The 23177-nt window shown below is 38.2% G+C and overlaps 1 protein-coding gene across 27 annotated transcripts in view; it reads right to left on the bottom strand.

The window, feature by feature from the left end:
- Positions 1 to 23177, bottom strand: part of NRXN3 (neurexin 3) — a 1568410-nt gene that overhangs the window by 958748 nt on the left and 586485 nt on the right. For 23 of the 27 annotated variants that reach the window (XR_006293453.1, XR_006293454.1, XM_043556739.1 and 20 more), the window contains 2 exons: positions 11238 to 11441; positions 5232 to 5258 (listed from right to left, as the gene is read on the bottom strand). Coding sequence is in view for 24 of the 27 variants with exons in the window: in XM_043556739.1 (XP_043412674.1) it covers positions 5232 to 5258; positions 11238 to 11441 (231 nt within the window). In the remaining 3 variants the exon portion in view is untranslated. The remainder of the gene's footprint in view (positions 1 to 5231; positions 5259 to 11237; positions 11442 to 23177) is intronic. The other 4 variants (XR_006293455.1, XM_043556744.1, XM_043556749.1 and 1 more) reach the window with 1 other exon arrangement.

The raw sequence follows: 23177 nt of genomic DNA, 5'->3' as shown, positions 1-23177 counted from the left end.
CTAGAATTTCCTTCTCAGAAAACTTTTAATAGTGAAGAAGTGAGCCTTCCTGGGTGACCCGAGGTATGAATTTCTGAATTAAAGAGATGAGCTAAACAAGTCGGCTCTGGAATTTCTAGATATACCAGACCTAAAGATAAAGCCACATAGACTGATAACATACAGAGGGAAGAAAGAGAAAAAGGAAGTGAAAAAAAAATGAAAGTCTAGCTTAAAAAACTGCAGTTCACTAAGCTATGCCTAAATTAAGCAAGAAACACCCACACGCTGTTGACTTGGCCAAAACACTGGAAATTGAGTCTGCTTAAAAACAGACCAAGGCACAGAAGCTAACGCAAAAGGCAAAAACCAGGCGCTAGGCAAGCAGGTGCAAGAGAAGGAATATTTAGTAAATACTAGTGGCCTTCAGAGGTATGACTTGGAGGTATCATATCCTTGTGATGTTATCCTCATACAGCTCTTATATAATTTTGCATTTCTATGATGTTCCAAAGATAACAGAGTCTATGGAAGTGGACAGCATTACCAAAGCTGTTCTCTGACATGATTACAGTGCGACACTCAAGTGTTTTAAGGTCAATATACTTTTTTGCATGGCACTCTACTTTTTTTCTCCTTTATGTCTGAGAAGAAAAAACGAACCTTGTTAGAGATAAATTGAGGCTTCAAGTTCAAAGTAGTTGGAGGAGGGGGTTCTACGTCTGCCTAAATAACTAGGCATGTACACAAACTCACGATTTCCACGTGAATCTTTTTAGAAAGATTGAGAAAATGACCATACACAGAGGAATTAGCCTTTCAGAGAACAGAAAGGCAAAAAAAACACAAAAGAATGAAATTGATATTCATTTATATGTGTTCACGAAATACACCCATGCTAAATTCATACATACTTAAGATAAGTCCACTATATTTATTCAAGCTATGCTATGCACGGCTTGAAAGGGAGAGAATAAATTAGGGGCTAGGAAATAGTACGACAGAGTCAGAATCAGACAAGGTAAAGAACAACAAACCTTTTTCCATACTTTGATTTGAGCAAACATCCATGAGACCAATAAGAAGGCCATACCTGTTTCAAAACTGCATGGTTCTTAGGGTGCTGCCAGCCTCAAAGAACTGGAACCATAGGAACAGGTGATTTCCTCCGGAAATTCCCCAGAAAGCATCCCTGTTTTCTTTAGCAGTGCTTCAGGCCACCCAACAGTTCAATCACCATGATGGCTGCCAACTCTGTTGATCTTTTGCATTTAAAGTATGTTCTAAGCTGTAATTTCCTTATGTTTTTGAATAATCCAGCCAACTGAACCAAATCCAACAATGTCCCAATTTCAGCCAAAGACCTTGATTCGTACACTAATACCTGTTTGGTGATAGAAGCCAGAGAAGAATTTATGATGTGGTATTCTTGGAGGATTTGGAAAGCAGGGGTAGCAAGATTTAGGATGAGTAATGATAAGTATATCCACAGATACCAGGTGGAAAGACAAGGAATTGAAAAAGACAAAGAGAGGAAGGAAGGTAGAGAAGCTGTTTTAAAAACAATGTTTCTTCTTCTTGGAAACCCTCAGCATGGAGGTGGGCCAAAGTCACTGACAGAAGGACCAGTCAACAAAGTCCAAAAGAAGAGGCTTTTCTCTCAAGATCACTGTCCTCTATCCTGGCCCAATGTTTCTCCTTATACTAGATCATCCTTCTTTTCCATGCTCTTTTCTCCATTAAAAAGGGTGTTACACCAACCCCTGGAAACAGCCATTTCCCCAAATGTTCTGCAGCAGATGAAGAAAAACAAAATCCCATAGATGATGTCATTCTGTATCTTACCTGACTTTCCAGGGGACAGGCATTCTAAAAAAAAGAATTACTGCAAAAGTTCAGGACCCCACATTCAAACATGGTCAAAGTTTGATTCAGCATGTCCCTTCAAGGGGTAAGGGGAAACTCTGCTTTGAAATGTAAGCAATAACACCCTCTGACTTCTACTGAAATGACACCTGGAGACAAGACTGAGAGAAAAGAGGAAAATTCCTCTCTCTCAAACTCAGGATACAAATCAACCTTATCCCAAAAACTGCTTAAGAAGAAAGATCTGCACGCCTATCACGGAAACAACCTGAGATCCTATAATAGAGTGAACTATGAATTCTGACATCTAGTCCACAGGGAGAGGAGTTTAGGAGTTCTGATTACCTGTACCAGTTTCAGTTGCATAGCCTTCTCGTACTTTTCCACCCAAGTGCCAATAATGCCAGGGATGGAAAAGAGACGATACATAATAAAAATGACATGTCTTTGACTCTTAGTTTTTCTTATAACATAAAATTCATGAACTAAATAGGATTCACATTTATTTGCATTCTTCTGCATAATATATCACTTTAGTTTCAATTCAAGGTTTTACTCCAAATCAACAATTAAAATTAACTTTAAGAAAATGTAACACTCTTACTTTGTGACTCTACACTACGCTCAGTATACATCTACATGCCTCAGCACTAAAGAGCTTAGATTAAAGGACTCACGCTTTATTTTCCTTTGTTTCTATTCAACCACTGTTCAGTTAGTGGGCACTATATATTCTCTCATGTTCAAGCCAAAATTAACTTCCTTAGTATGTTAGAGCTTTATCTTAAGAATTCAAAGTTGATTTCCAAAATCCAATCTTGGCTCTTTATCTAAATATTGAACTAAAACTAGTTATACTCTTTCTATACTGTGATCAAAGTAGGGAACACATCTTTGCTGACATATTTCCTTTCAGTGATAGTTTTGGTGGCTCTGAATAGAAAATCTTTTATCAGGTTTAGAAAACCTGCTAGCATATATGACCTGGAGAAGAGGTATTGTCTTCCTAGAAGAAAGAATTCTGGAACTTGTCTTATGATGACTTTTCATGGCTGATCAGATGGAGCATGTGGAATTACTTACAAGATAAAGTCTGGATAGAGCACAAAAAGCAAATCCTGATATTCTGATCAAATAACTACCTCAGTTCTCTGTTCTGCAAATAGGCATCTATGCCAGAAGATGCCAGATTCAACCTTGAATGAGAATTTTCCACCTTCATGCTCAGCTCCATCTTATTTCCTTCTAAATATTAAGCAAATGAAAAAAACTTTTCATATATATACATATATATGTGTATATGTATGCATTTATGTATATATGGTTGTTATATGTATATATGTACATATATATGATTTTTTGTTTTTTGTTATATGTGTATATGTATATATATGTTTTTTTAAGAAGCCAGACACAAATGACTGCATATTATATGATTCCATTTATATGAAAAGCCCAGAAAAGGCAATTATAGAGATAAAAGCAAACTGGTAGTTGTCTGGGGCTAAGGGTAAGACCAGGGAGTAACTGCAAAGGGACAGGAGGGAAATTTGGGGAAGTGATGGAAATGGTCTAAAATCTGATTGTGGTGGTATCTAGACAACTCTATAAATTTAATAAAAATCACTGAATTGTAAGCTTACAGTGGATGATTTTTGTGGTATGGAAATTATATCTCAATAAAGCTACTTAAAAGAAAGAGAAAACACCAGTCTTTAGAAAAAAAGGATGTTTCAATTAGGCCTTTAATGATCTAAATATCATGAGAAATTTCTGGCTAATTAGAAATGTTTAAACACAGCAAAATAGGACACTGCTTAAATTAGCTGAAAGTGACGCCAAGACAAGCATAAAGCACTCTACTTTAGGAAGTGGTTGTTTATATCGATTTTTTTTATATTTCTTTTGTTAATTTACATGGAACATTTCCCTCCCCCTCCCCCCCCCAAAAAAAGACAAAAAGAAAGTGGATTTGGCCTTTATTACTTTGTCATCCTGATGAAATAATCTCCCACGAAAGAGGGTTAAACTAGTAGCACCTATAAAATCTCTAATGTGATGGAACAAACAAGTAAATATAAAAGTTGAATTATTTCCTTTTTATTTTTTTCCTACAGAAAGACCCTAGTAAGGAAAGAAGCAAAAAATTAAGAGATAATACTGAGAATTATGTGTGTTAGATGCTGAACTAATCTAATTTTGTCTTCCTGGGTCCACAGGACAACCATATTCCCCAACTTCCTTTTGCATTTTGGATGGAGTCATATCTGACAACATATGGGCAGAAGTGATATACTTTACATCATTCACAGGCAAGGCAATAAAAACACAATGCATAACCATCCAAGCTCTTTTTCTCTACCCTATGGATATGGCTGGAAGTGAAGAACTCCAAAGTGGTAGACCCAGGTCATAAAAGAATCCTAGATGCCTGAATTATGTCTTTGAAGAGAGCTGTCACTGGCATTGAATTCTGCCTGAACAAGAAAATAAATCTTTTGTCAAGCCATTAAAATGTTGGGATTGTTTATTATAGCTAATTACCCTAATTACCTTAGTTATTTGTCTTAACTGATATACTATAAGACTGAAAATATATTTCTTCCTTTATTTATTTTATCAACTAAACATTCTTTCTGCCCATCCTTCCTCTTTCTCTTCCTATTCTCCTACCTCATGACTCCAGTTAATGTTCCTTTGTGAGGCAGAAGAAGAAACACGTAAGTAATATTCAGCCTGCACTTCATTAACACTCTTCTTCAAGAACCGGAATATTTGAATGGGGTAAAGTAAAAATAATAGGCTGCAATTTTTCATTCAGAAGAGCCAGACTGTGTCTCGAGTCTTTGGTTAAAATGTTACATTATCACCAAGAACAATGCTTTGCCTACCCTCTGAGAAAAAAAAATCCCTACAGTGATAAATGCCAGGAAAGAAACGTCAGAGTTGGCAGTCACCTTCTGGGTCATGAACTTTGCAGTTATTTTCTGAAGCTTTTGGTAGTGGAGAAGTGCATTCTGGTTGCTCTAATTTTTTTTTTTTTTGGTCCACCCTTGAGGATTATTTCCCCAAAACAACAAATTACCATTTATTTCATTTTTAAGTTGTTTGCTTATACAGGTGCCCTTTCCTCCTTTTCTGCATAAAAAGCAAATGCAAGGAAAGAAGAGAGGACCCGCCCCAGTTCAGAAACCAAGCCCTGAGCCACACTCAGCCCATTACCCTCACCAGCCCTTCATCTGGTCAACCCCAGCTCCCCCACCCCCACAACTCCATAGTCAGAACATAAAATAATTCAAATAAAAAACAGCTCATAAAACAGTAAACAAAATAAAGCCAATTTTTTTCTTTTTTAAGAACAAAATGAAACTTGAGGGAAAACTTACTGGAGTTACAGTTTATCCTGATACAGTCTAGATGGGGAAAAATAAATGAAAGATGAAATCGCATCCTTCAAGGTAACAGCTGCAGACATCCAAAAACAATCAGTCCACCCTTCCGGGGACAGACACACGCAAGAAATGTGGCCATTTTATATATATACAGTATGTACAAGTTTAAGGGTGGGTGTATATGTACAGTATATTATTTAGTAAAGTTGGATACATATATATATACACACACACACATATATATATACACATATGTATAGAGATATATACTGATATACATATATATCCACAATAGACACCGAATATGCTGTTCCTTTTTTTTTTCAAAAACCTATTCATTTATATAAAGTATTTCAAACCTGAACTTTGAAATATTAATTTTGTTCAACTTGGAAAATGATGCAAAAATTTCCCCACCAAATGCAGGTTATATTCTATTGCCCCCATAATGATTTTTCTCAAAATTTGTATTTAAAAGTAGCATCGACACAATTTTTGTATTAGCATTCCAAAGATATATTACCAATCTGACACATTAATTTTTTAAAAGATTTGTTCATGAAGTTTCTCAGTGTAGTATTTAACCCTTTCTCTTTTTCTAAAAACAAACTCCCACCACCCTCTTCTTTGCTTGGGCCCCAGATGCTCTAAAAATTTGCGTAGGCAGAGCTGCCGTTATCCCTAGATATAAGGAAAGGGTTAATACCACCTGGTCATTTCCTGTCATAAAATGGCCACTTGCAAACAGCTAACCGCACAAACACCCATCCCAGATTTTAGAGAGGTGGGGTTGGGTGTGGGGTAAAAGGAGCTGTATGATGGTAATACAATTGACTGGTTTCTCTGCTATTGTTTCAAAGGCTCCCAGACCAACCCACTCATGAAGCCCATCTCCGTCTTCCTGCCTGAATGCTCAGACTAAATCACGTGCCTATAGCATTCAAGGAGAAGGCGAGACAGGTATATGGGGAGGAGGTCTCAGGCACCTTTGACATCCTCCCTATTTCATTCTATGATTCTGCATCTTGAGGGGAGAAAATTCTTTTTTTTTTTTTTTTTATTGTTTAATAGGAAGGAAAGGGAAAAAAGGGTGGCTAATTTTCCAGTGCTGGTAACCAGACAGAGTATCCTATGCCAGAGATCAGAGTATCTATCCTTTTATTAGTATGTCTTTAGAGTCGTGGACATCCAGCACAAAAGGTTTTGAGTAGAGTCAATGTTTATTGGTAGGGGATTAGGTAGAATGGTTAAAAAATGTCTCAGATTGTTACAAAGTTGCCCAGTTGAAGATAAATTTGATATATCATGTGGGAATTCCAATATCAATTAGTTTAAAGCTAGATACTAAAAAGTAGAAGTAAAACAAGAAAAGGAAAAAAAAAGTTACAGGGAAAAATAGTTAGAAACTGAGCTCCTCTGCCTCAAGGTGAACCAATAGTTTGGAGGACTCTTCACGGATAATGCCACCATTTGAATTTCCCAAAAGTAAACGATTTTAAGAAAGCAAGTGAAAAAGGAACCAGTGGCAAAGGACAGGGCAGAATGAAACTGTGTGCAATCCAGAGAGGAGAAATATATGACACCCACTCATTCTGAGGAAGGAGGCAGGATGCTTATTTGTTCCCCAGAAGAACATCTCTTGAGAAAAATCTGGGTTTGGTTTCGTGCGGTTAGGTTTGTCATGTGTCGTCAACCGCAACAGAAAAGTGGGAGCAAACAGCCCTGGAGCAACCGGTACGATCACCAAACAGAGGAGGCCATGCCCCTGGTGAGGACTAGGAAGGAGGAGGGCAAGTAGGGAGGAAGGGGTGGGGCTTCCGCTACCCGTTGCACCTACCATCAGGCAAAGCTGGAGGGACGCCCCTTCCTGATGTACTAAGGAGACAGGAGAAACAGGTGTATGCACACGCTTAAGAGAGAATGGAAGAGAAAGAGTGGGCCTAAAGCAGCAAACCTGAGAACCATAAATAAGAAGTGGTTCTCTTCTTTGGATTCTTATGCTGTTGAAGATTGTATTCTTAGACAAGGACCTGGTTTAGGGAGAGGTGCTGGCTACACTCAAATGGTTCCATGAACTGAATGGTGTCTCTAAACCAATGTGAGGAACTGGAGCTTTGAGATGGTAGACAACTGGTTAAATCAAGAAGGGATGGGTTATTTTGATTCTTTACTTGAAGAATAACTAGTTCAAGGGGAAAAAAATATGTACCCCAGTGCCTTGCTGATAGGCTCTGAGAAGGTGGTCTTGATAGTGAGGGTATATTTTTTAATGAAAAGTGAATCATGGGAACTGAGTTGGGAAAGCAACATCCTTTAGATCTCTCTTCAGTAGCAGCCAAAGTTCTACCTCTGCCTTAGCCTTGGCAAGGTATCTGAGGGGTATATGCATGTCTGTGTATGTCTGTGCTGTTCATTATGTTTAATTTAGGTTTTTCTATTTTAGTAAATGAAGAGAAATTATTTTCTAGATTGATGAGCTTTGGGTTGAGAGCATGGAAGAGGTGAATGTGTCTTCAACAATGTACAGAGTAAATGGCAGTCAATAAGTCTTTGTTGCCAGAGAGAACATCTGGAGAATTGGAATGCAATTAACCAAACTGCATGAGCCTCCCTATGAGCCTCCACCACTGAAGAAGTGTTGCTGGCATTCTGCTGAGGATTCTAAAGGGCCACAAATGAGGTGTCAATACTGACTGACTTTTCAGCCATATGGCTCAATCCAAACCAGACACTAAGGAAAAAAGATTCCCTCTGTGCGTGTTTAAAAGGTAACCATCACGAAAGCAGTCATCAAGACCACCAAGTCATTGATCCACAGTATTGAGCTGTGAGGATAACAGATAACCCATGTTGATCCAGCATTTTAGAAAGTCAGGTTCTAGGCTCAACTCCAATGCCAACTTTTTAGGTTAGCTTTGAAAAGTCAAACATTTCTTTGTTTCACATCTACAGATGTGAAAGTAAGCATAAAAACATTTGCATGATTTATCTCATAAAGTTACTGGGGGACTGAAATAAGGTTTTTAAATCTTTAAATATACTATGATAATGAAATTATTATATGTTTTAATTGTAAGAGATCAAAATATGATTGATCAATAGCCAATCTCTCAACTTTTAAAAATGTGCAGTGTTGTAGGACCTTTTTCAACACCAGCTATTACCACATCTGGCTGTCTTCAGAGATCAAGACCCTCAGGAAAGCCTAGTCTCCTCGACATTTAGGAGATGGATACATTACATCAAAGAAATATATACATACTAGACTTTATATTATGAGCTTATATGTGTGACCGATTTGAAATAAAATGTAATATCACTTGAGCATATGCTAGAAAAGAGACACAATTGAAATGGTGAACAAACTGATCAGCTTGAATTTAATTCTTGTGGAATACATGTGAATGCAAACCCTACTTAGAGATGCTTTCTTCCCTCTTCCAATGAAAAGGGAAAAATAAATTCATAATAAGGAGAGAAAACATTCATAAAGGAGTATATTTGGGGAGGGAAGGTAAGAAGAACCTTTAAATGAAGCATGGATGTGAACAGTTTTGTATACATAAGCACAGGGAATTTCAGTGAGGTTTTTCAAGTTAGGTTTGAAAGAAAGTTAAAGAAATTCAAACCAGTCATTGTGGTGAATCCTACTCTTCAGGGGAAAAAGAAGTCACTATTACTTCTGAAAAGCACAAGGTTCTCCTACTCTGTTTTGCCTAAGATAGCTCTACCTCAGAGGAGCTAGACTGAGTGTGTGCTAGAAGTCAAGTAGTCTCCTTGAGAAGCACTTCTCTCATAGTTGAGGCAGAGTTTAAAACAGAAAAATAACGGTTTCTAGGAATACACATGGGACCTCTGATTGTGTGTGTGTGTGTGTGTGTGTGTGTGTGTGTGTGTGTGTAAGAGAATCTGTCCACTCCTTCCTCATCCCTTTTTATCTTCCTCCACCCCATCTCTCCTCCTAAGATGTGAGACCTACCACCATTGGCTTTCTCATCTTTACAAAACAACGTCTAAGAAGAAAAATATATTTTCTGTTTAAAGACAGTATACATTTCCACAGGGCCCCATGGGGCTAATCATCCTTATATATATGGTTCTCTCTTGCTCTGAAACATGCAGAGTTAAAAATTGTCATCATATTTTTCTGTAAGCTATTTAAGTCATTATGTTCATTTTTTGTTTTTTTTTTATTTTTTCAAAATGTCTTCTGCTATTTTTCAGAGAAGTAGACAATCAGCTACTGGTTGTTGGTTTTAGGTCATACACGCTCTTTTGTTGCTTTGATGGGGGTAGGGAGGATGGTGTAGGGAAGGGAAGGTGAAAGGGACAGGGGTATTGCCAGCCCCTGCAGGCTGCTCAGTACACTCTGTTCTCAAGGCTGTTTGCTATGCGGGCCGCAGGCTTTGGGCCTTTGAAGGGTTGAATACCATCTTTTGATTTACCATGGTTGATGGTGGGGAGAATTAAAAACTCAAGAACACAAAGATCCAGCAAAAAAAAAAATTTTTAAAAAAAATAACCAAACACACACATACACAAACAAACAACAACGACAACAACAACAACAAAAAAAAACCCAAGAGACACACTAACAACAGAAATCAAATGAGGTCAGACAAGAAAAAGGGCATAGTGTTGTAAAAGCTGCAAATTGGAAGGAAAAAAAAAGACATAACTAAAGCCACTGCTCAAAACAGTCCTCTGTGTCCTAGAGATATTTAGGATTGTAGTGTAGGCATTTTCCAAGTACAACCAGTTGACCTGACAGCAGGTAAGACTGGTATGGATTCCAAATCCCACCTTCCCACTAGGCCATCTAAGGTTTTATATGGTCTTGTGTCTGGTATATTTGTTCATCATGTCTTCTCCATGCCTCTGACAACCCATTCCACTGGAATCTTTAAGAAGGAGCTCTGTATCCAAACATATACTATATACCCAAATAAATCCATAGCTTAGGAAGCTTGAACTCAACCATACTACTCATCCTGCTGACACAGGGCACTGACTTTCTACTGAGTAGAAATGAGGTTGGTTTCTTTCCTTCCAGAAATCAAGAGGTCCCCATTCTCCATAGAAGATCAATTAGAATCCAGTCAAGAAGGTCAGTAGCAGGAGAGAATGTGAGGCCATCAGGAGGGGAGTTTCCAAAGTATATGTTACATGTAATTGCAGTGGAAGAACAATAAAGCTGCAAATTTAAAACTGTCATAATTTTTAAATACTAAGGAAAAATTGATATGTATTACATGAGGAGGGCAGATAAATTGGAGAATAACAGTGTGACAGGACAATCTTTATAAAAGGGGCTGCTAGATAATGGGTAAGAATGTCAGGAAGGAAGAAGAGGATACATATCAGGAGCCACATTCTCCTTCTACGTGTCAGAGACTCTATAAACTTATAGGATTATTTCTTTAATGGGACATCAGAAAAAAACCTGACTTGTCCTCCCCACTAGGCTAAAGTATGAAGAGATACCAGTGCCACCAGAATTCCCCATTTGAATAGTCATTGTAGATAAAGAAACAATGCAGCTCTCATCCTACTCGCAAAGCTTAGGTCTCTCAAACCCAACCTCCATTTTGCCTCCATTTGCTATCCTATCTCTGCCTTCAGCTTTGACTGTTTTGAGTGGTGACCAAGGAGCTGGACTTAATGGCAATGTGATTGATCAAAAGATGGACCAAAGTAGCGTGTTTTACACAAAGCTAAACGGTTCCAAAAAACCAAGAAAGGAAACTTAAAAAATAAATAATCTAGTAAAAAAAAAAAAAAAAACCACCACTGTCAGAAACCAGAAATTGACATCAAAACCTCATGCAGAAACAAGGAGAAGGTGTTTGTTGCTGTTAGGTTTCATCCTTGATCTATTAAACAAGAGGTGAGCAGCTAACTTTTAAGAAACAAACAAAGAATTCAATCAAACCAATGAAAATCAGAAAAGAAAGGGTAGACAAGCCCAAACGAAGTGGCAGAGGGTACTTCATACGATACCTAAGTTAACCATGAGCTTGACACGCCCCCCATCCAGCTCCAAACGCAGGGTGTCCGCAGAGTCCCTGGAGGTAGTAGCCACCAGCAGCCCATAAGCTCGCTGGGACATGAAGCGGAAGGACACATCCTCTGCCTCAGTGTGCATGACCATGGGCATGATGATCTTCATGTACATGCTGCCATCATAGCTCAAGATGGACGCCTCTGCAAAGAAGAATGGAGGAGAATGTCAGGATAAAGGATATCAGAGTTTCTCTTTGCTTCCAGGGTAAGTAGAGTAGGGAGGAGAGGACACCAAATTTGCAGTCAGGTGACCCATGTTGGATAGACCTCCAGTGCTGCCACTTTTAACCTATGTGACCTTGGGCAGACCACTTAAACTCTGAGGTTCTATTTCATTATTTGCCTTTAAAAGGCATACAGTGGCACTGGTCACTGCCCTACCATGTTCACAGACTTAGCAAGTGTGCCAAATGAAATAATGGATATGAAGATGTTTTGTAAATGTATAAATGCCCCCACAAATAGTAATAATTTAATTCTACGTGCTGTAGACAAAACAAAAATGCATTAAACAAAACTTAGACCCCTGGAAGTATTTCATGAAGAATAGGAGGAAAACAGCAATTTTTAACCAACACAGCAAACAGACATTTGCCAGAGCTTCTAGGAGGAAAGAGCAGCAGCCCAGGTCTGGTCCTGTAACAGCCCTAGTGGCCAGGCACTATACAAGTTTGCTTCACCCATTCAAAGAGGATCTACAGAACTAGAGCTAGAACAACAACAAAAATAATGACACCCTGACAGTCAGTCATTTTATTCAAATAGCACTCTTATGAGGGAGAAACTCTACCCAATCTGATGCTTCTCTGGTCCAAGCACTTTGATTAGGAGCCCCCTTCCTCCCACTCCACCCCATTATGTCATCATCTCACTTAATGCTACAACATGGATATATCATTCCTACTTTGAATAGAAAACCAAGGGTTTTGAAGGCAGATTTTAACATCTCAAAGTCAGACAGCCTGGATTTTAAGCCAGTATGTCCAATACCAAAGCCAGGACCTGTTCTACAACACCATGCTGCTCAAAATGTGTATTTGTTCAATCATTCATTTAGCAAATATTTTTAGAGAACACAGAAATAATCACTCACATTCCTATGAAGCCAACCTGTCACTGGGCTCAGTATCCGGCACTCACTGGGCCCTCATTAAATATTTACTGTTGCCAAATAGTTGCTACCTACCTACATGTACTATGGAGGGTTCAAAAGTGAAACAGATAAGGACCCTGCTATGAAGGGAGACATGGCATGTGGAAGTAACTGTACTAGAATATACAAATGGTTAAATGACCGACCCAGAAAATATCTATAAATCCAGGGGCATTCAGGGCATTCATGCCACACAGAGACTGTGGTATGCAGGTGAGTAGAGAAGATAAGGTAGAGTCTGAGATGTTCTTGGTAGATGAATGGGGTTTGTAATGAAAGAGGTGATGGCATCAGATTTGTCACAGATAAAATAGCATCTGTATACATAGAGGAAAGAAAGAAGGGGAATTCTGAGATAAAAACAAGCTATCAAATTTAACAAAAGCATCAAGCATATTTTGAGAAGTAGTTATATAACTGTTCTTTGATATTGCAATAAAATCAATGGACTTGGGAAGATATGGGAAGTGAATGGTTTTAGATTGAGAAGTACCATGATGCATTCATTTCTGATGCTGTGTACCTGGCACTCTTCTAAGTGTTGTGGACCTAACAGTTAACAAGAGACAAAAATTGTCTGCCTTTATGTATAAAAAAACCAGATCAGGAAGATACCAGCCCAACCACATGGAAGGTACTCAAAACAGTCTATATCACCATCATACCACCACCCTATTTATACAAGCAATATAAATACACCTGCTCATTCCCAAGGAGCAACCACCACCTGGGTAATACCCACAACATGCTAATGGCTGTACATTACAATCTGAAAACTCTAAGATTACAAATAAAGGTTTGACAGTTACAGACACTGCCACAATGAAAGACATATGATGAAGATGCATTCTTAGATGGGAAACATAACATGGTCCAGATGCGAAAGAAACTATTTTATTTCCTGGAAGAGCAGAATCAAAAGATCAATAATGATAGCTAAAATTTATTGAGAACTCATCATTTGCCTGGTGCTTGTTAGAATTTTACATGCACTAAGACAATTAGTGCTTATAAGAACACCACAAAGAGGAAAATATCATTATTAGATTTTATAGATACCAGGTAACACAGATAACAAATGGTAGAGCTGTGAGTCGAACACCGGCAGTTTGATTCTCACAGCTATATCCTTAACCATTCTGCCCAATTGTCAGAGGGCTCTGCCATGAACACATCCATGTTCCTAAGCACTGAAAGCACATCTACAATGCCTCATGGTAGAGTGTGGTGTCCTCGTGTATATGTTTGTGTCATACACACGTCATTATTTAAAGCTGTATATTATTTATAAACACATAAAATTATATAAACATAGATAATGCATCCATTTCTAAATATGCTACATATAAATATGCACAATTCTTTGTGTGTTTGTGTAATGAAGAACACTATTAATCACTGTTACTATGTACCTTCTACTATACTCACCTACATACATATGTACACTCCTTTTTAAGAGACATTATTCAGTGAGCCCTAAAATGGTTGTTTTGATGTATTCAACTTAAACACAATCCAAAAGTAATGGTCACTTTTATCCCTCTGGATATATGTAGTGCCAGAACATAGTCGAAATGAATGCATGTTTATGTCAGTATTGGTAGTATCAGGGAGCATCAGGTAAGTATGCAGTTAAACAGCTAATGGTACCAAATAAAGTATGTATCTCAATGTGTACCTTGGTGTGTGTCTCTGTGTATTCTATTATCGACCCAATATTTTTAAGGGGAGGGTGATGAAGCAGAAAATTTAGTGTAGGAATCAGCTAAAAAAATCCATTCCAGGATGCTTATTAATTTGCTTAAAAGATTTCAAACACAAGGAGCACCCACCACCCACCATGAATACAATAATTATTTGAGGCAAGAAAATAGGCCTGAATAAGGAAGTTATTCAATCTGAAACAAGTTGGTCTAATGAGTTTTAAGAGGTCACATGATGGGATGCCTACATAATGGTACTTACACAGTTTCCCTATCTTGTGCCTCTTTGCTCCTTTACTCTCACCTTTCATCTTAAATGAATATATCCTAGCACACTCATTCCTTTAACGATTAACTGTATTTTTGAGCTACTTTCTTAGTGGTTGCGCCAGGTCTTACAATATACATCTTATCAAAATATGCTTCATATCTATACTCAGCTTAATTCCAGTGAGATATAGAAACTCTACTCTTCCACAACACTCTTCCCTTCCTCATTGTGTTGTTATTCACATTATGTCTATATGTGTTAGAACCTCAAAAATATTCTATTATCATGATTGCTTTTTATTTTTTTTTATTTTTTTTTAATTTTTTTTTCAACATTTATTTATTTTTGGGACAGAGAGAGACAGAGCATGAACGAGGGAGGGGCAGAGAGAGAGGGAGACACAGAATCGGAAACAGGCCCCAGGCTCCGAGCCATCAGCCCAGAGCCCGACGCGGGGCTCAAACTCACAGACCGCGAGATCGTGACCCGGCCGAAGTCGGACGCCCAACCGACTGCGCCACCCAGGCGCCCCCATGATTGCTTTTTAAAAACATGCCTTCTTAAAAAGCGAATAGAAGAAAGGAGAGCTCAAATATATTTATAGAGTTTTTTAATTAAGCTTATTATTTACCATTTCTATCCCTCTTCATTTCTTCTTGCAGACTCAAGTTACCATCTGCTGCCATTTCCTTTCTCCAATATAGCTTCATTCATTTGCGGTTTATTGTCAAATATATCACAATTCTATACATTACAGGCCCAACAGTACAATTTTATAGATATTGTTTTTTTGCAATTGTGTTTTAAATCAGTTAAGAGAAAAAAGTAAAAGAAATGGGTAATTATGCTGTCTTTTATCATTATCTACATAATTACCTTTACTGGAGCTCTTTTTTTTCATGTAGATTCAAATTACTGTCTGCTGTCACTTCCTTCCAGCATGAAGAATTAAAGCAGTTAGTAGTTCTCATAAGGCAGGTATACTAGCAGTAAACTCTCTGAGTTTACCTGGGAATGCCTTTATTTTGCCTTAACTTTTGAATGACCGCTCTGTTGGATATGGAAATCCTGGCTGACACTTCTGTCCAGAGTTTCTAATTGTTCAGACATAGTTTCAGGGACTTGATTCCCAGAGTCATCTACAGTTGAATGGCTTCATATTTTTAGTTCTATGGAGTTATTTTCTGTAGCTTGAGAGATGGTAAAATATGGGAACAAAATGAGGGGAGTGATAAAGAGCTCAATCAAGACTGTACATAATCTTCATTTAGCCGCCAAGGCTATGTTCTCATTTCTGAACCTTAAGTTCCTGGAGCAGAAGTCACCCCATCTGGTTAAAGAGTGTATCCCAAGGCAGTAGAGGGGAAGCATTAGGACTTCTTATCTGTTTAGCCCTGGTGACTTATCTTTTTATTCTCAGTCCCACTGTCTGGGTCTGTTACAGATATTTCCCTCCCACTGCCATTTCTACTACTCTTCACTCAGGTGGGACCAGATAAGAACATCTACTCAATCTTTTTCTTTTCCCTCTATAAAAATATTAGGGATAACTTTCAATATTTTTATCAATTAAGTAATACTATACCTGAGGAGCACAGGCAGGGTTGGCAGGATCATCCTGTTTGGCCATTCCTCTTGGCTTTGTTTCCAAATCATTTATCTTTCTCCTACTTTTTGAGATTTAGGAAACTGAGTTTTACTTGAGGCTAATGATTATTTAACTGGTATACTCTTTTTTGTTTAACTTGAAAGAGGGTGCTTCTGGCAGGCAACTTTTCCCTACCATTCTCCCACTGATATTCTTCTGGCCAACCTTGTAAGCAAAGTACCATTAAATAATCACCCCCCTCATCCTCTTCTCTTTTTGTACCTTCAAGACACCCTCCTGCTCATTCATGCAGCTATTGGCCTTACACACTCCTTAAGTGTGTTTTATTCTGACAAAACTTCCCAAATACACAGATTGCTTCCTCTCCACCCAAACTGGGCTGATCTTAAACAGTGTGCAAATTTATACAGGAATGCCTGCCAGGTTCTAATTCTGTATTTTGCAACAGCAGGAACAACATAAATCTCTAGCTCCAAGCAGACCCAACAGTAGCCAACAGTTCTGGGGAATCAACAAAATTGATGTAGGGCAATGTCCTCCCTCTTGTGGACAAGGCTGAAAAGAACTAACTTTTCATTCTCAACATAATGCTAACATTACATACAGTCATTCTGGCTTCTCTTCTCCAAACAGCTAGAGCACTCTAAAGCTATGACAAAAATTTTGATGGACATTTCTCGCTTTAAGAAAAGCAGGTATGTATGTACATGTGCATATTTTTTGGTATTAATAAGGAGGGAAGATAGGAAGGAAGGGTAACGGGATACAGAAATCCTGGTTTATAAGACACATAATTTTTAAGAAAATGTTCATTTAATCAAAGAAGTCATACAGCTTTCTCTTATATAGTTTTTCATACTGAATTAAAAATTAACTTAATTTATAAAAATTAAACAACACAATTAACCAGGAGAAATATAGCCACTGCTTGCAATAATGTTTGCTCATTCATTCAATGATTAGACTCTAATATATGCCAGACACTGTGCTGAACTGGGGGATGGGAGTAACAGAGCTGCTGTCTTTAATGAGATTACAGTAAAATGGAATTATAGACACAAACAGGTAAATTGTTATACTAAAAACTGAACAAAATGCTGCAGGAACTCAGCTCAGATGTCTTTGTGTTTGCCTAGAGTTGTTAAGGAAGAGGGGTATAACTTGCTTCAAGAATTAGAGTGAACAGGGGCACCTAGGTGGCTCAGTTGGTTAAGCATCTTTTTTTTGTTTAAATTTTTTTTTCACATTTATTCATTTTTGAGAGTGAGAGAGACAGAGCATGAGTGGGAGAGGGGCAGAGGAGGACACAGAATTTGAAGCAGGGTCCAGGCTCCAAGCTGTCAGCACAGGGCCGGATATGGGGCTCGAACTCACGACTGCTAGATCATGACTTGAGCTCAAGTCAGATGCTCAACCGAATGAGCCACCCAGGTGCCCCTAAGCTTCTGACTCTTGATCTCGGCCCAGGTCATGATCTCAAGGTTCATGAGTTCAAGCCCCGCATCGGGCTCTGTGCTGGCAGCATGGAGCCTGCTTGGGATTCTGTCTCTCCTTCTCTCTGCCCCTTCCCTGCTATGCACACTCTCCCTTCCTCTCTCTCAAAATTAATAAACTAAAAAATTTTAAAAAATGAGAGTGAACAATAAAAAAGAAGTGGGAAGGCATTCCAGTTGGTAGAACAGCATATGTACTAGGGGCAAAGTTGACAAGGGCATGGAATAAAATCACATATCACAGCATCTTGTAAACAGTCAGGGGGAGTTCAAAGTCCTAAAGTAGAATAGAATTTCTCAATTGTGACAATACTGACACTTTGAACCAGATAACTCTTTGTTGTGGGAGCTGCCTTGTGCATTGTAAGATGTTTAGCAGTAGCCCTGACATCCACACACTAGGCGCCAATAGCATTCCCTTTAGTCATGACAACTAAAAATGTCTCCAGACATTGCCAAATGCCTGTCGGAGGATAAAAAAAAAAGTTACAAAAAATACAAAATACAAAAATAAACCACCTCAGGTGAGAACCAGTCTAGTGGGTCCATATGAGCTCAAGAATAAAGATTGGAATTGGTAAAGTTAACACTAAAGGAATACAGAGAGGTACCAATATAAAAGACCAAGTAATTACAGTTAGGGACTTTGGATCTTAGTCAATACAGAGGAGTTTTAGACATGAAGTGACATGGTCAGATTTGCTCCGTAGGCTAATTCTGACAGTGCAGGAAGACAGAATGGTGTAGGGGGAGACCAGATGCAATCTTATCCAATTTTCTTCCAGACACTATTACCATCACTCTATCTTGCAAAACATGTTATGAAATTTCAAAACATATTTATAAAGGACAGTGGCATGTTTCTGAGAATTGTTCCTTTTCTGAGTCCATTCAAGAAAGCTCTATTGTGTAAAGCTGTAATTACACATATGGGTCAGCCTCCCTACTCGGAATCATTGGTCCACGGGCTGTCGCTGTGAGTGTGTAAGCTTGGATTTAGAAGACTGGGATGAAATCCTAGATCTGTATGTTATTTAACTGTGAAACATTCTGGGCCTCAGTTTCCCCATCCATAATGTGTCTTAACAACACTGAGTCAGTCAGGATACTAATAGGAAAGACACAGCCCACTTCAACCATGCCATATTATGAAGGTTTAATAAAAGTAAATACTTACAAAGGTTAATAGGCATAGGTAGGGCATAATGAACCTTCCAAGGGGTAATGCAGTATTCAGTGCTATTAAGAGATGATCTCTATCACTACCTTTGGCCTAATGGGGCAAGGGGAAGGTCAGTTATCAGAACGGTAAGGAAGACAGAGAGTTAGCAGTGCCTCACAAGAGCTGTGACCTTAGGTCAAAGGGCCAATTGGTAGTCATTCCACAGGGAGAGAGACAGAAAATTAAAAATTCAGACTTCACTGTCATCCTTCCTTCTCATCCTCCTTGTGTGCTTCCCACTGGGCAAACTCAACCAGAATACAGAAGGCAAAGGGGCCTGTTATAATGCAATCCATAGGACAACCTTCCATGGTTCAAGCTGAGTGGGGAAAAAGCTGCAAAGAAAAGGAATCCATCACAATGGTGAAACCTGAAACATGAATGTGAAAATACCCAAATATCTCATATTCAACAGTGCTTACTGAATGTTATCTGTTAGCGTGTAGTGCACACGTGTGCATTTTAATTTCCCTGATGTCTAGAGATGGCCCACTGCTTTCATGTGAGCATACTCCCATACCAGAGGTAGCACTGGTTAGTAGAAAGAGCCTAGGTGTCAGGAGACCCATGTCTCTCTCAAGTTCCACCTCTTATGGGCGTGCAATCTTGGGAAAGCCACACATTTGCTGGGCCTGCCTTATGTAAATGTTGAATAATATTTTTAAATGATATAAGAAAATATGTTTGAAAGAGGTCTGAAACTGTAAAATGGAATGTAATTATGAAGTGTTAATTACACCATTTTGTTAGTATTCATCTTCATTATGAAGTCTACTTTGATTAAATAGAAAAATAAAGTATACATTCTGCTTTCTTCTGTTCTCAAATTCCATACACAATGGTTCTACTTTCATAGACTTTCTCTACCCGTGGTAGAGATTACACTCCAGAACCCCAGAGTTAGAGTTTCTGTTAATATTTTTGATGGTAAGCATGGCTCATAGTAGTCAGGGGCAGGTTATGTTCAGTGATGGACCCTGATATTCTGGTCCAACTACACTATTCATTCTGAAAGACAGACAACACTATTCTGGAGACTTTCATTTTTGCCCAAAGCTTGCTGCCTGTCATATATTCTTGTCAGTATTCCAGAGAATACATTTGCTCTGTTATTGATATCTGGCTACTAAAATTTAAATAAGGTTTTATCTCTGAACCATCAAACAAGGATGATTAACTGCAGATATGGATCTGGAGTGAATGAATTTGTATAATGGATTTGTTTTATTCTAGAATATTGTTACACAATAGCACCGAGCTGATAGAGTAACATAATTAATGACCGACTGCATGCCTGTACTTGTTGGTGGTCTGATTCCCAAATGGCTGGGCTGAAGGCTCAGAGAACTGTTCTGCACACAGTTGTGCTCATTGGAATATGACTGTTTCAGTATTGTCCAAGGCAAAACCAGAGAAACAATTTCTCTAGGAGAGCAAAGGAGAATACACTTTCACCCTGTTAACTGTTCTGCAATGTACTGGTTCAACAAACCTCAGTTTTATATATATTTTCTTCCAAAGAGAGACTGAGACGTTATTTCAACATGAACCAAAATCAAATTGTCTAGAAATATAAATTAAATTTTCTAGAAAAGTCAAACCAATGAAGAAATTTCCATAAGTACAATGGACTGATTAAAGTACAGTCTGTTAGTATACCAGGAAAAAAAAAAAAAACATAGGAGCTGTGACATTACTCTCTCTGAATTGAACAAAAATTTAGTTAAAAACTTAAAAATTACCTGCATTCAAACCTTTTATTTCATAACCGAGGAAACTGAGGTAATATTTAAAGCCTTGATATTTTTTTCTTATATTGATATTAAAGACCTTCCTTTTTTTTCTACTTGGGATCCTGCTTCCAAAATCAGGCTGTACAAAATCAGCAATGTTCTGAAACAGATACATCAATAGATCCATACATATATAATACTTAAAGATCTATTGAGGCACCAGTTCAGAATGTTCTTGATACATATACATGTTTTATATATATATATATATATATATATATATATATATATATACACACACACACACATGATATACATATATATGCGTATGTGATATATATGTTATATATGTGTATGTGTGTGATATATACGTAAATGTTATATATACGTATACACGTGTGTGTGAGATATATAAGCTATTTCCAACATAACTCAAGCAGATTTAGCTACAGAATGGGAATACAAAAGAAATATGACAACGCCAGACAGTGAATTCAATGCACATAAGACGTGAATGAAAAGATATCTCTTCTAGGGAAAGTGACTATTAACAGAAAGAGAATAGTGGGAAATTTCACAACTCTACATTTTGTACAGTAGGATCTAGAGTTGACCAGGTTAATAAACTACTCCTGCAATTGAATTCCATACAATTTTTCAACTCAAAGATATTATTAAGATGAATGTTAGATCCTATGTAATGTCTCAGGCTATTAGCTCATCAACCCCCTGGCCAACTCACAGGAAAACACAGTCTTCTTGGGAGACTACATCATTTATAGTATTCATTTATAAATCATTAGGGAAGATTTGCCATATCAATATCTGGCTTATTTATTCAACACATTTTTTTGAGTACCTATTACGTTTTCATGTACTTTTCTAGACTTGCGATCTAGAGAGGGACAAAACAGATGTTCCTACTTTGTGGAACTTTACTTTTAGCTATAGTCATCTGGGGTAATGGCTGAATACAAATAACCTTGTTAGCCTCTGATGATATAAATGGCAAACAGCTATTGTAATACACAAGGAGAAACAAATAGTGAGCAGGAAGATAATCATTATTTGGCTGCATATACAGGCGTTGCATATCTCAGATTTTCCTACCTCAAGCCCTCTGTCAGGATCATTTTATAAGAACTTTACCTAGAACAGTAAGGTATCAGAAAATTTCATCAAGGTGTAACCCATGGTTGTGGGGTATCGTACAGAAGGAATGTCTCATTTCCTTTGTCCCAAAGGATGGAGGTGCATGCTAGGGCTACCCCCACCTAAGGTAATAGGATACAGGGGTAGATATTAAGCAAAGCCCGATGTTGTACTCAGCTGGCCAAAGAGAAGAAAAAAAATGTTGTAGCTGTCTGGCAGATGACTAGGATGCATCATACACAGGCTGCTACTGCAGCAACAATAGAGAACACGACTAAAATTAAGCTATAAACACTTCTTCTTGTCAGGGCCCCATTCCTCTGCAAACAGAAAGTTGTTTTATAGGGCTGGCAAAGCATACTGTAAATTATATTACCAGCCCACAGCTGATGAGTTTATAAGTCTACAGGGAACAAGTTATCTGGCTCTGTCACCATGCTTAGCTTGCCAAACTTGCATGTGAGGCACACCAGTCTGAGAGATATTGCTAAAACTTAGAAATGAGTGGGCCAAGAATAGCACTGGAGCAGAAGAAGGAAGGTACATGGTACATAACATTAATTTGTCCCTAAAGTTTTCCTCTTAGAGCTTCTTTATGACTCAACAATGCTGTTCAGTAGTCCCTGAGTCAACACTTAATTATACTGTAAACCGGTAGACAATCGAGGGTTTGTCTGATGAATGGGTGGACAGTTTCTAAACAATTCAAGACCCCTCACTTTATTGTACCACTCTCAAAATGTTTCTAGATTCTTGTTTATTTTTCTAACTAGCAGCGAGTATCTGTTTTCAGGAGGTTTTATTTCCCCCTTATCTTTTTATTTCCTCTTATACTTGAGCTAGTATCATTTTTCTAGACACAAAGCAAATCATGTCACCTTCAAGTCAAACGCTTTCAATGGCACCACAGTACATACTAGCACTGATTTAGCCCTGATAACTCCGAATTTTAGATGATCTGGTCCCAGGTCACATCTCCAGCCTACTTACCAGACCCCACTGTGCCCCCTTCACTTTTGCCCTTCACTCTTAGAATATACCCTGTCCCTGGGATTTTGCTCTTGCTGCTATCTTTGTAGGGAACCTTCTATACTCCCTGTCCACCTGGAAAAACCTGGCATGCTTACTTTAACAGTAAGCAAGGCTCTTTGACTTCTCCTTCAAAACTTCGTGAATGTGGAAGTTCTTTCTTTTTCCGTGTCTGCTCCTTTAGCTCAAGCCCCCACCCTCTGTATTCTAGCTAGACTTCTAACAATCCCTGATACTTTCATTTGTTGCTCTCAATAGTCTATCCTCCAAATGGCAGCCATAGAGATCACTCCCTTCCCCTGCTGTATGCTCCCATGCATCCTTAATGCATTCAGAATACATTTATACCTCCTTGCCTGACTCTAAGTCTTACATGATTTGTTTCTTCTCTATACGGTAATCATAGGTCTAGGTTTGGCCCAAACAGTTCCATTTTGCTTCTGTTGTCCTGATGTGATTGTTAATAGCATCACCTTTTACTCAAAAGTATGCAGTTTGGACTTAAAACCAAC

This window comes from Prionailurus bengalensis, chromosome B3, assembly GCF_016509475.1.
Source record: "Prionailurus bengalensis isolate Pbe53 chromosome B3, Fcat_Pben_1.1_paternal_pri, whole genome shotgun sequence".
Taxonomy (NCBI): Eukaryota; Metazoa; Chordata; class Mammalia; order Carnivora; family Felidae; genus Prionailurus; species Prionailurus bengalensis.
The sequence above is the reverse complement of the archived record's forward strand: the minus strand, read 5'-3'. Positions and strand labels throughout refer to the sequence as shown.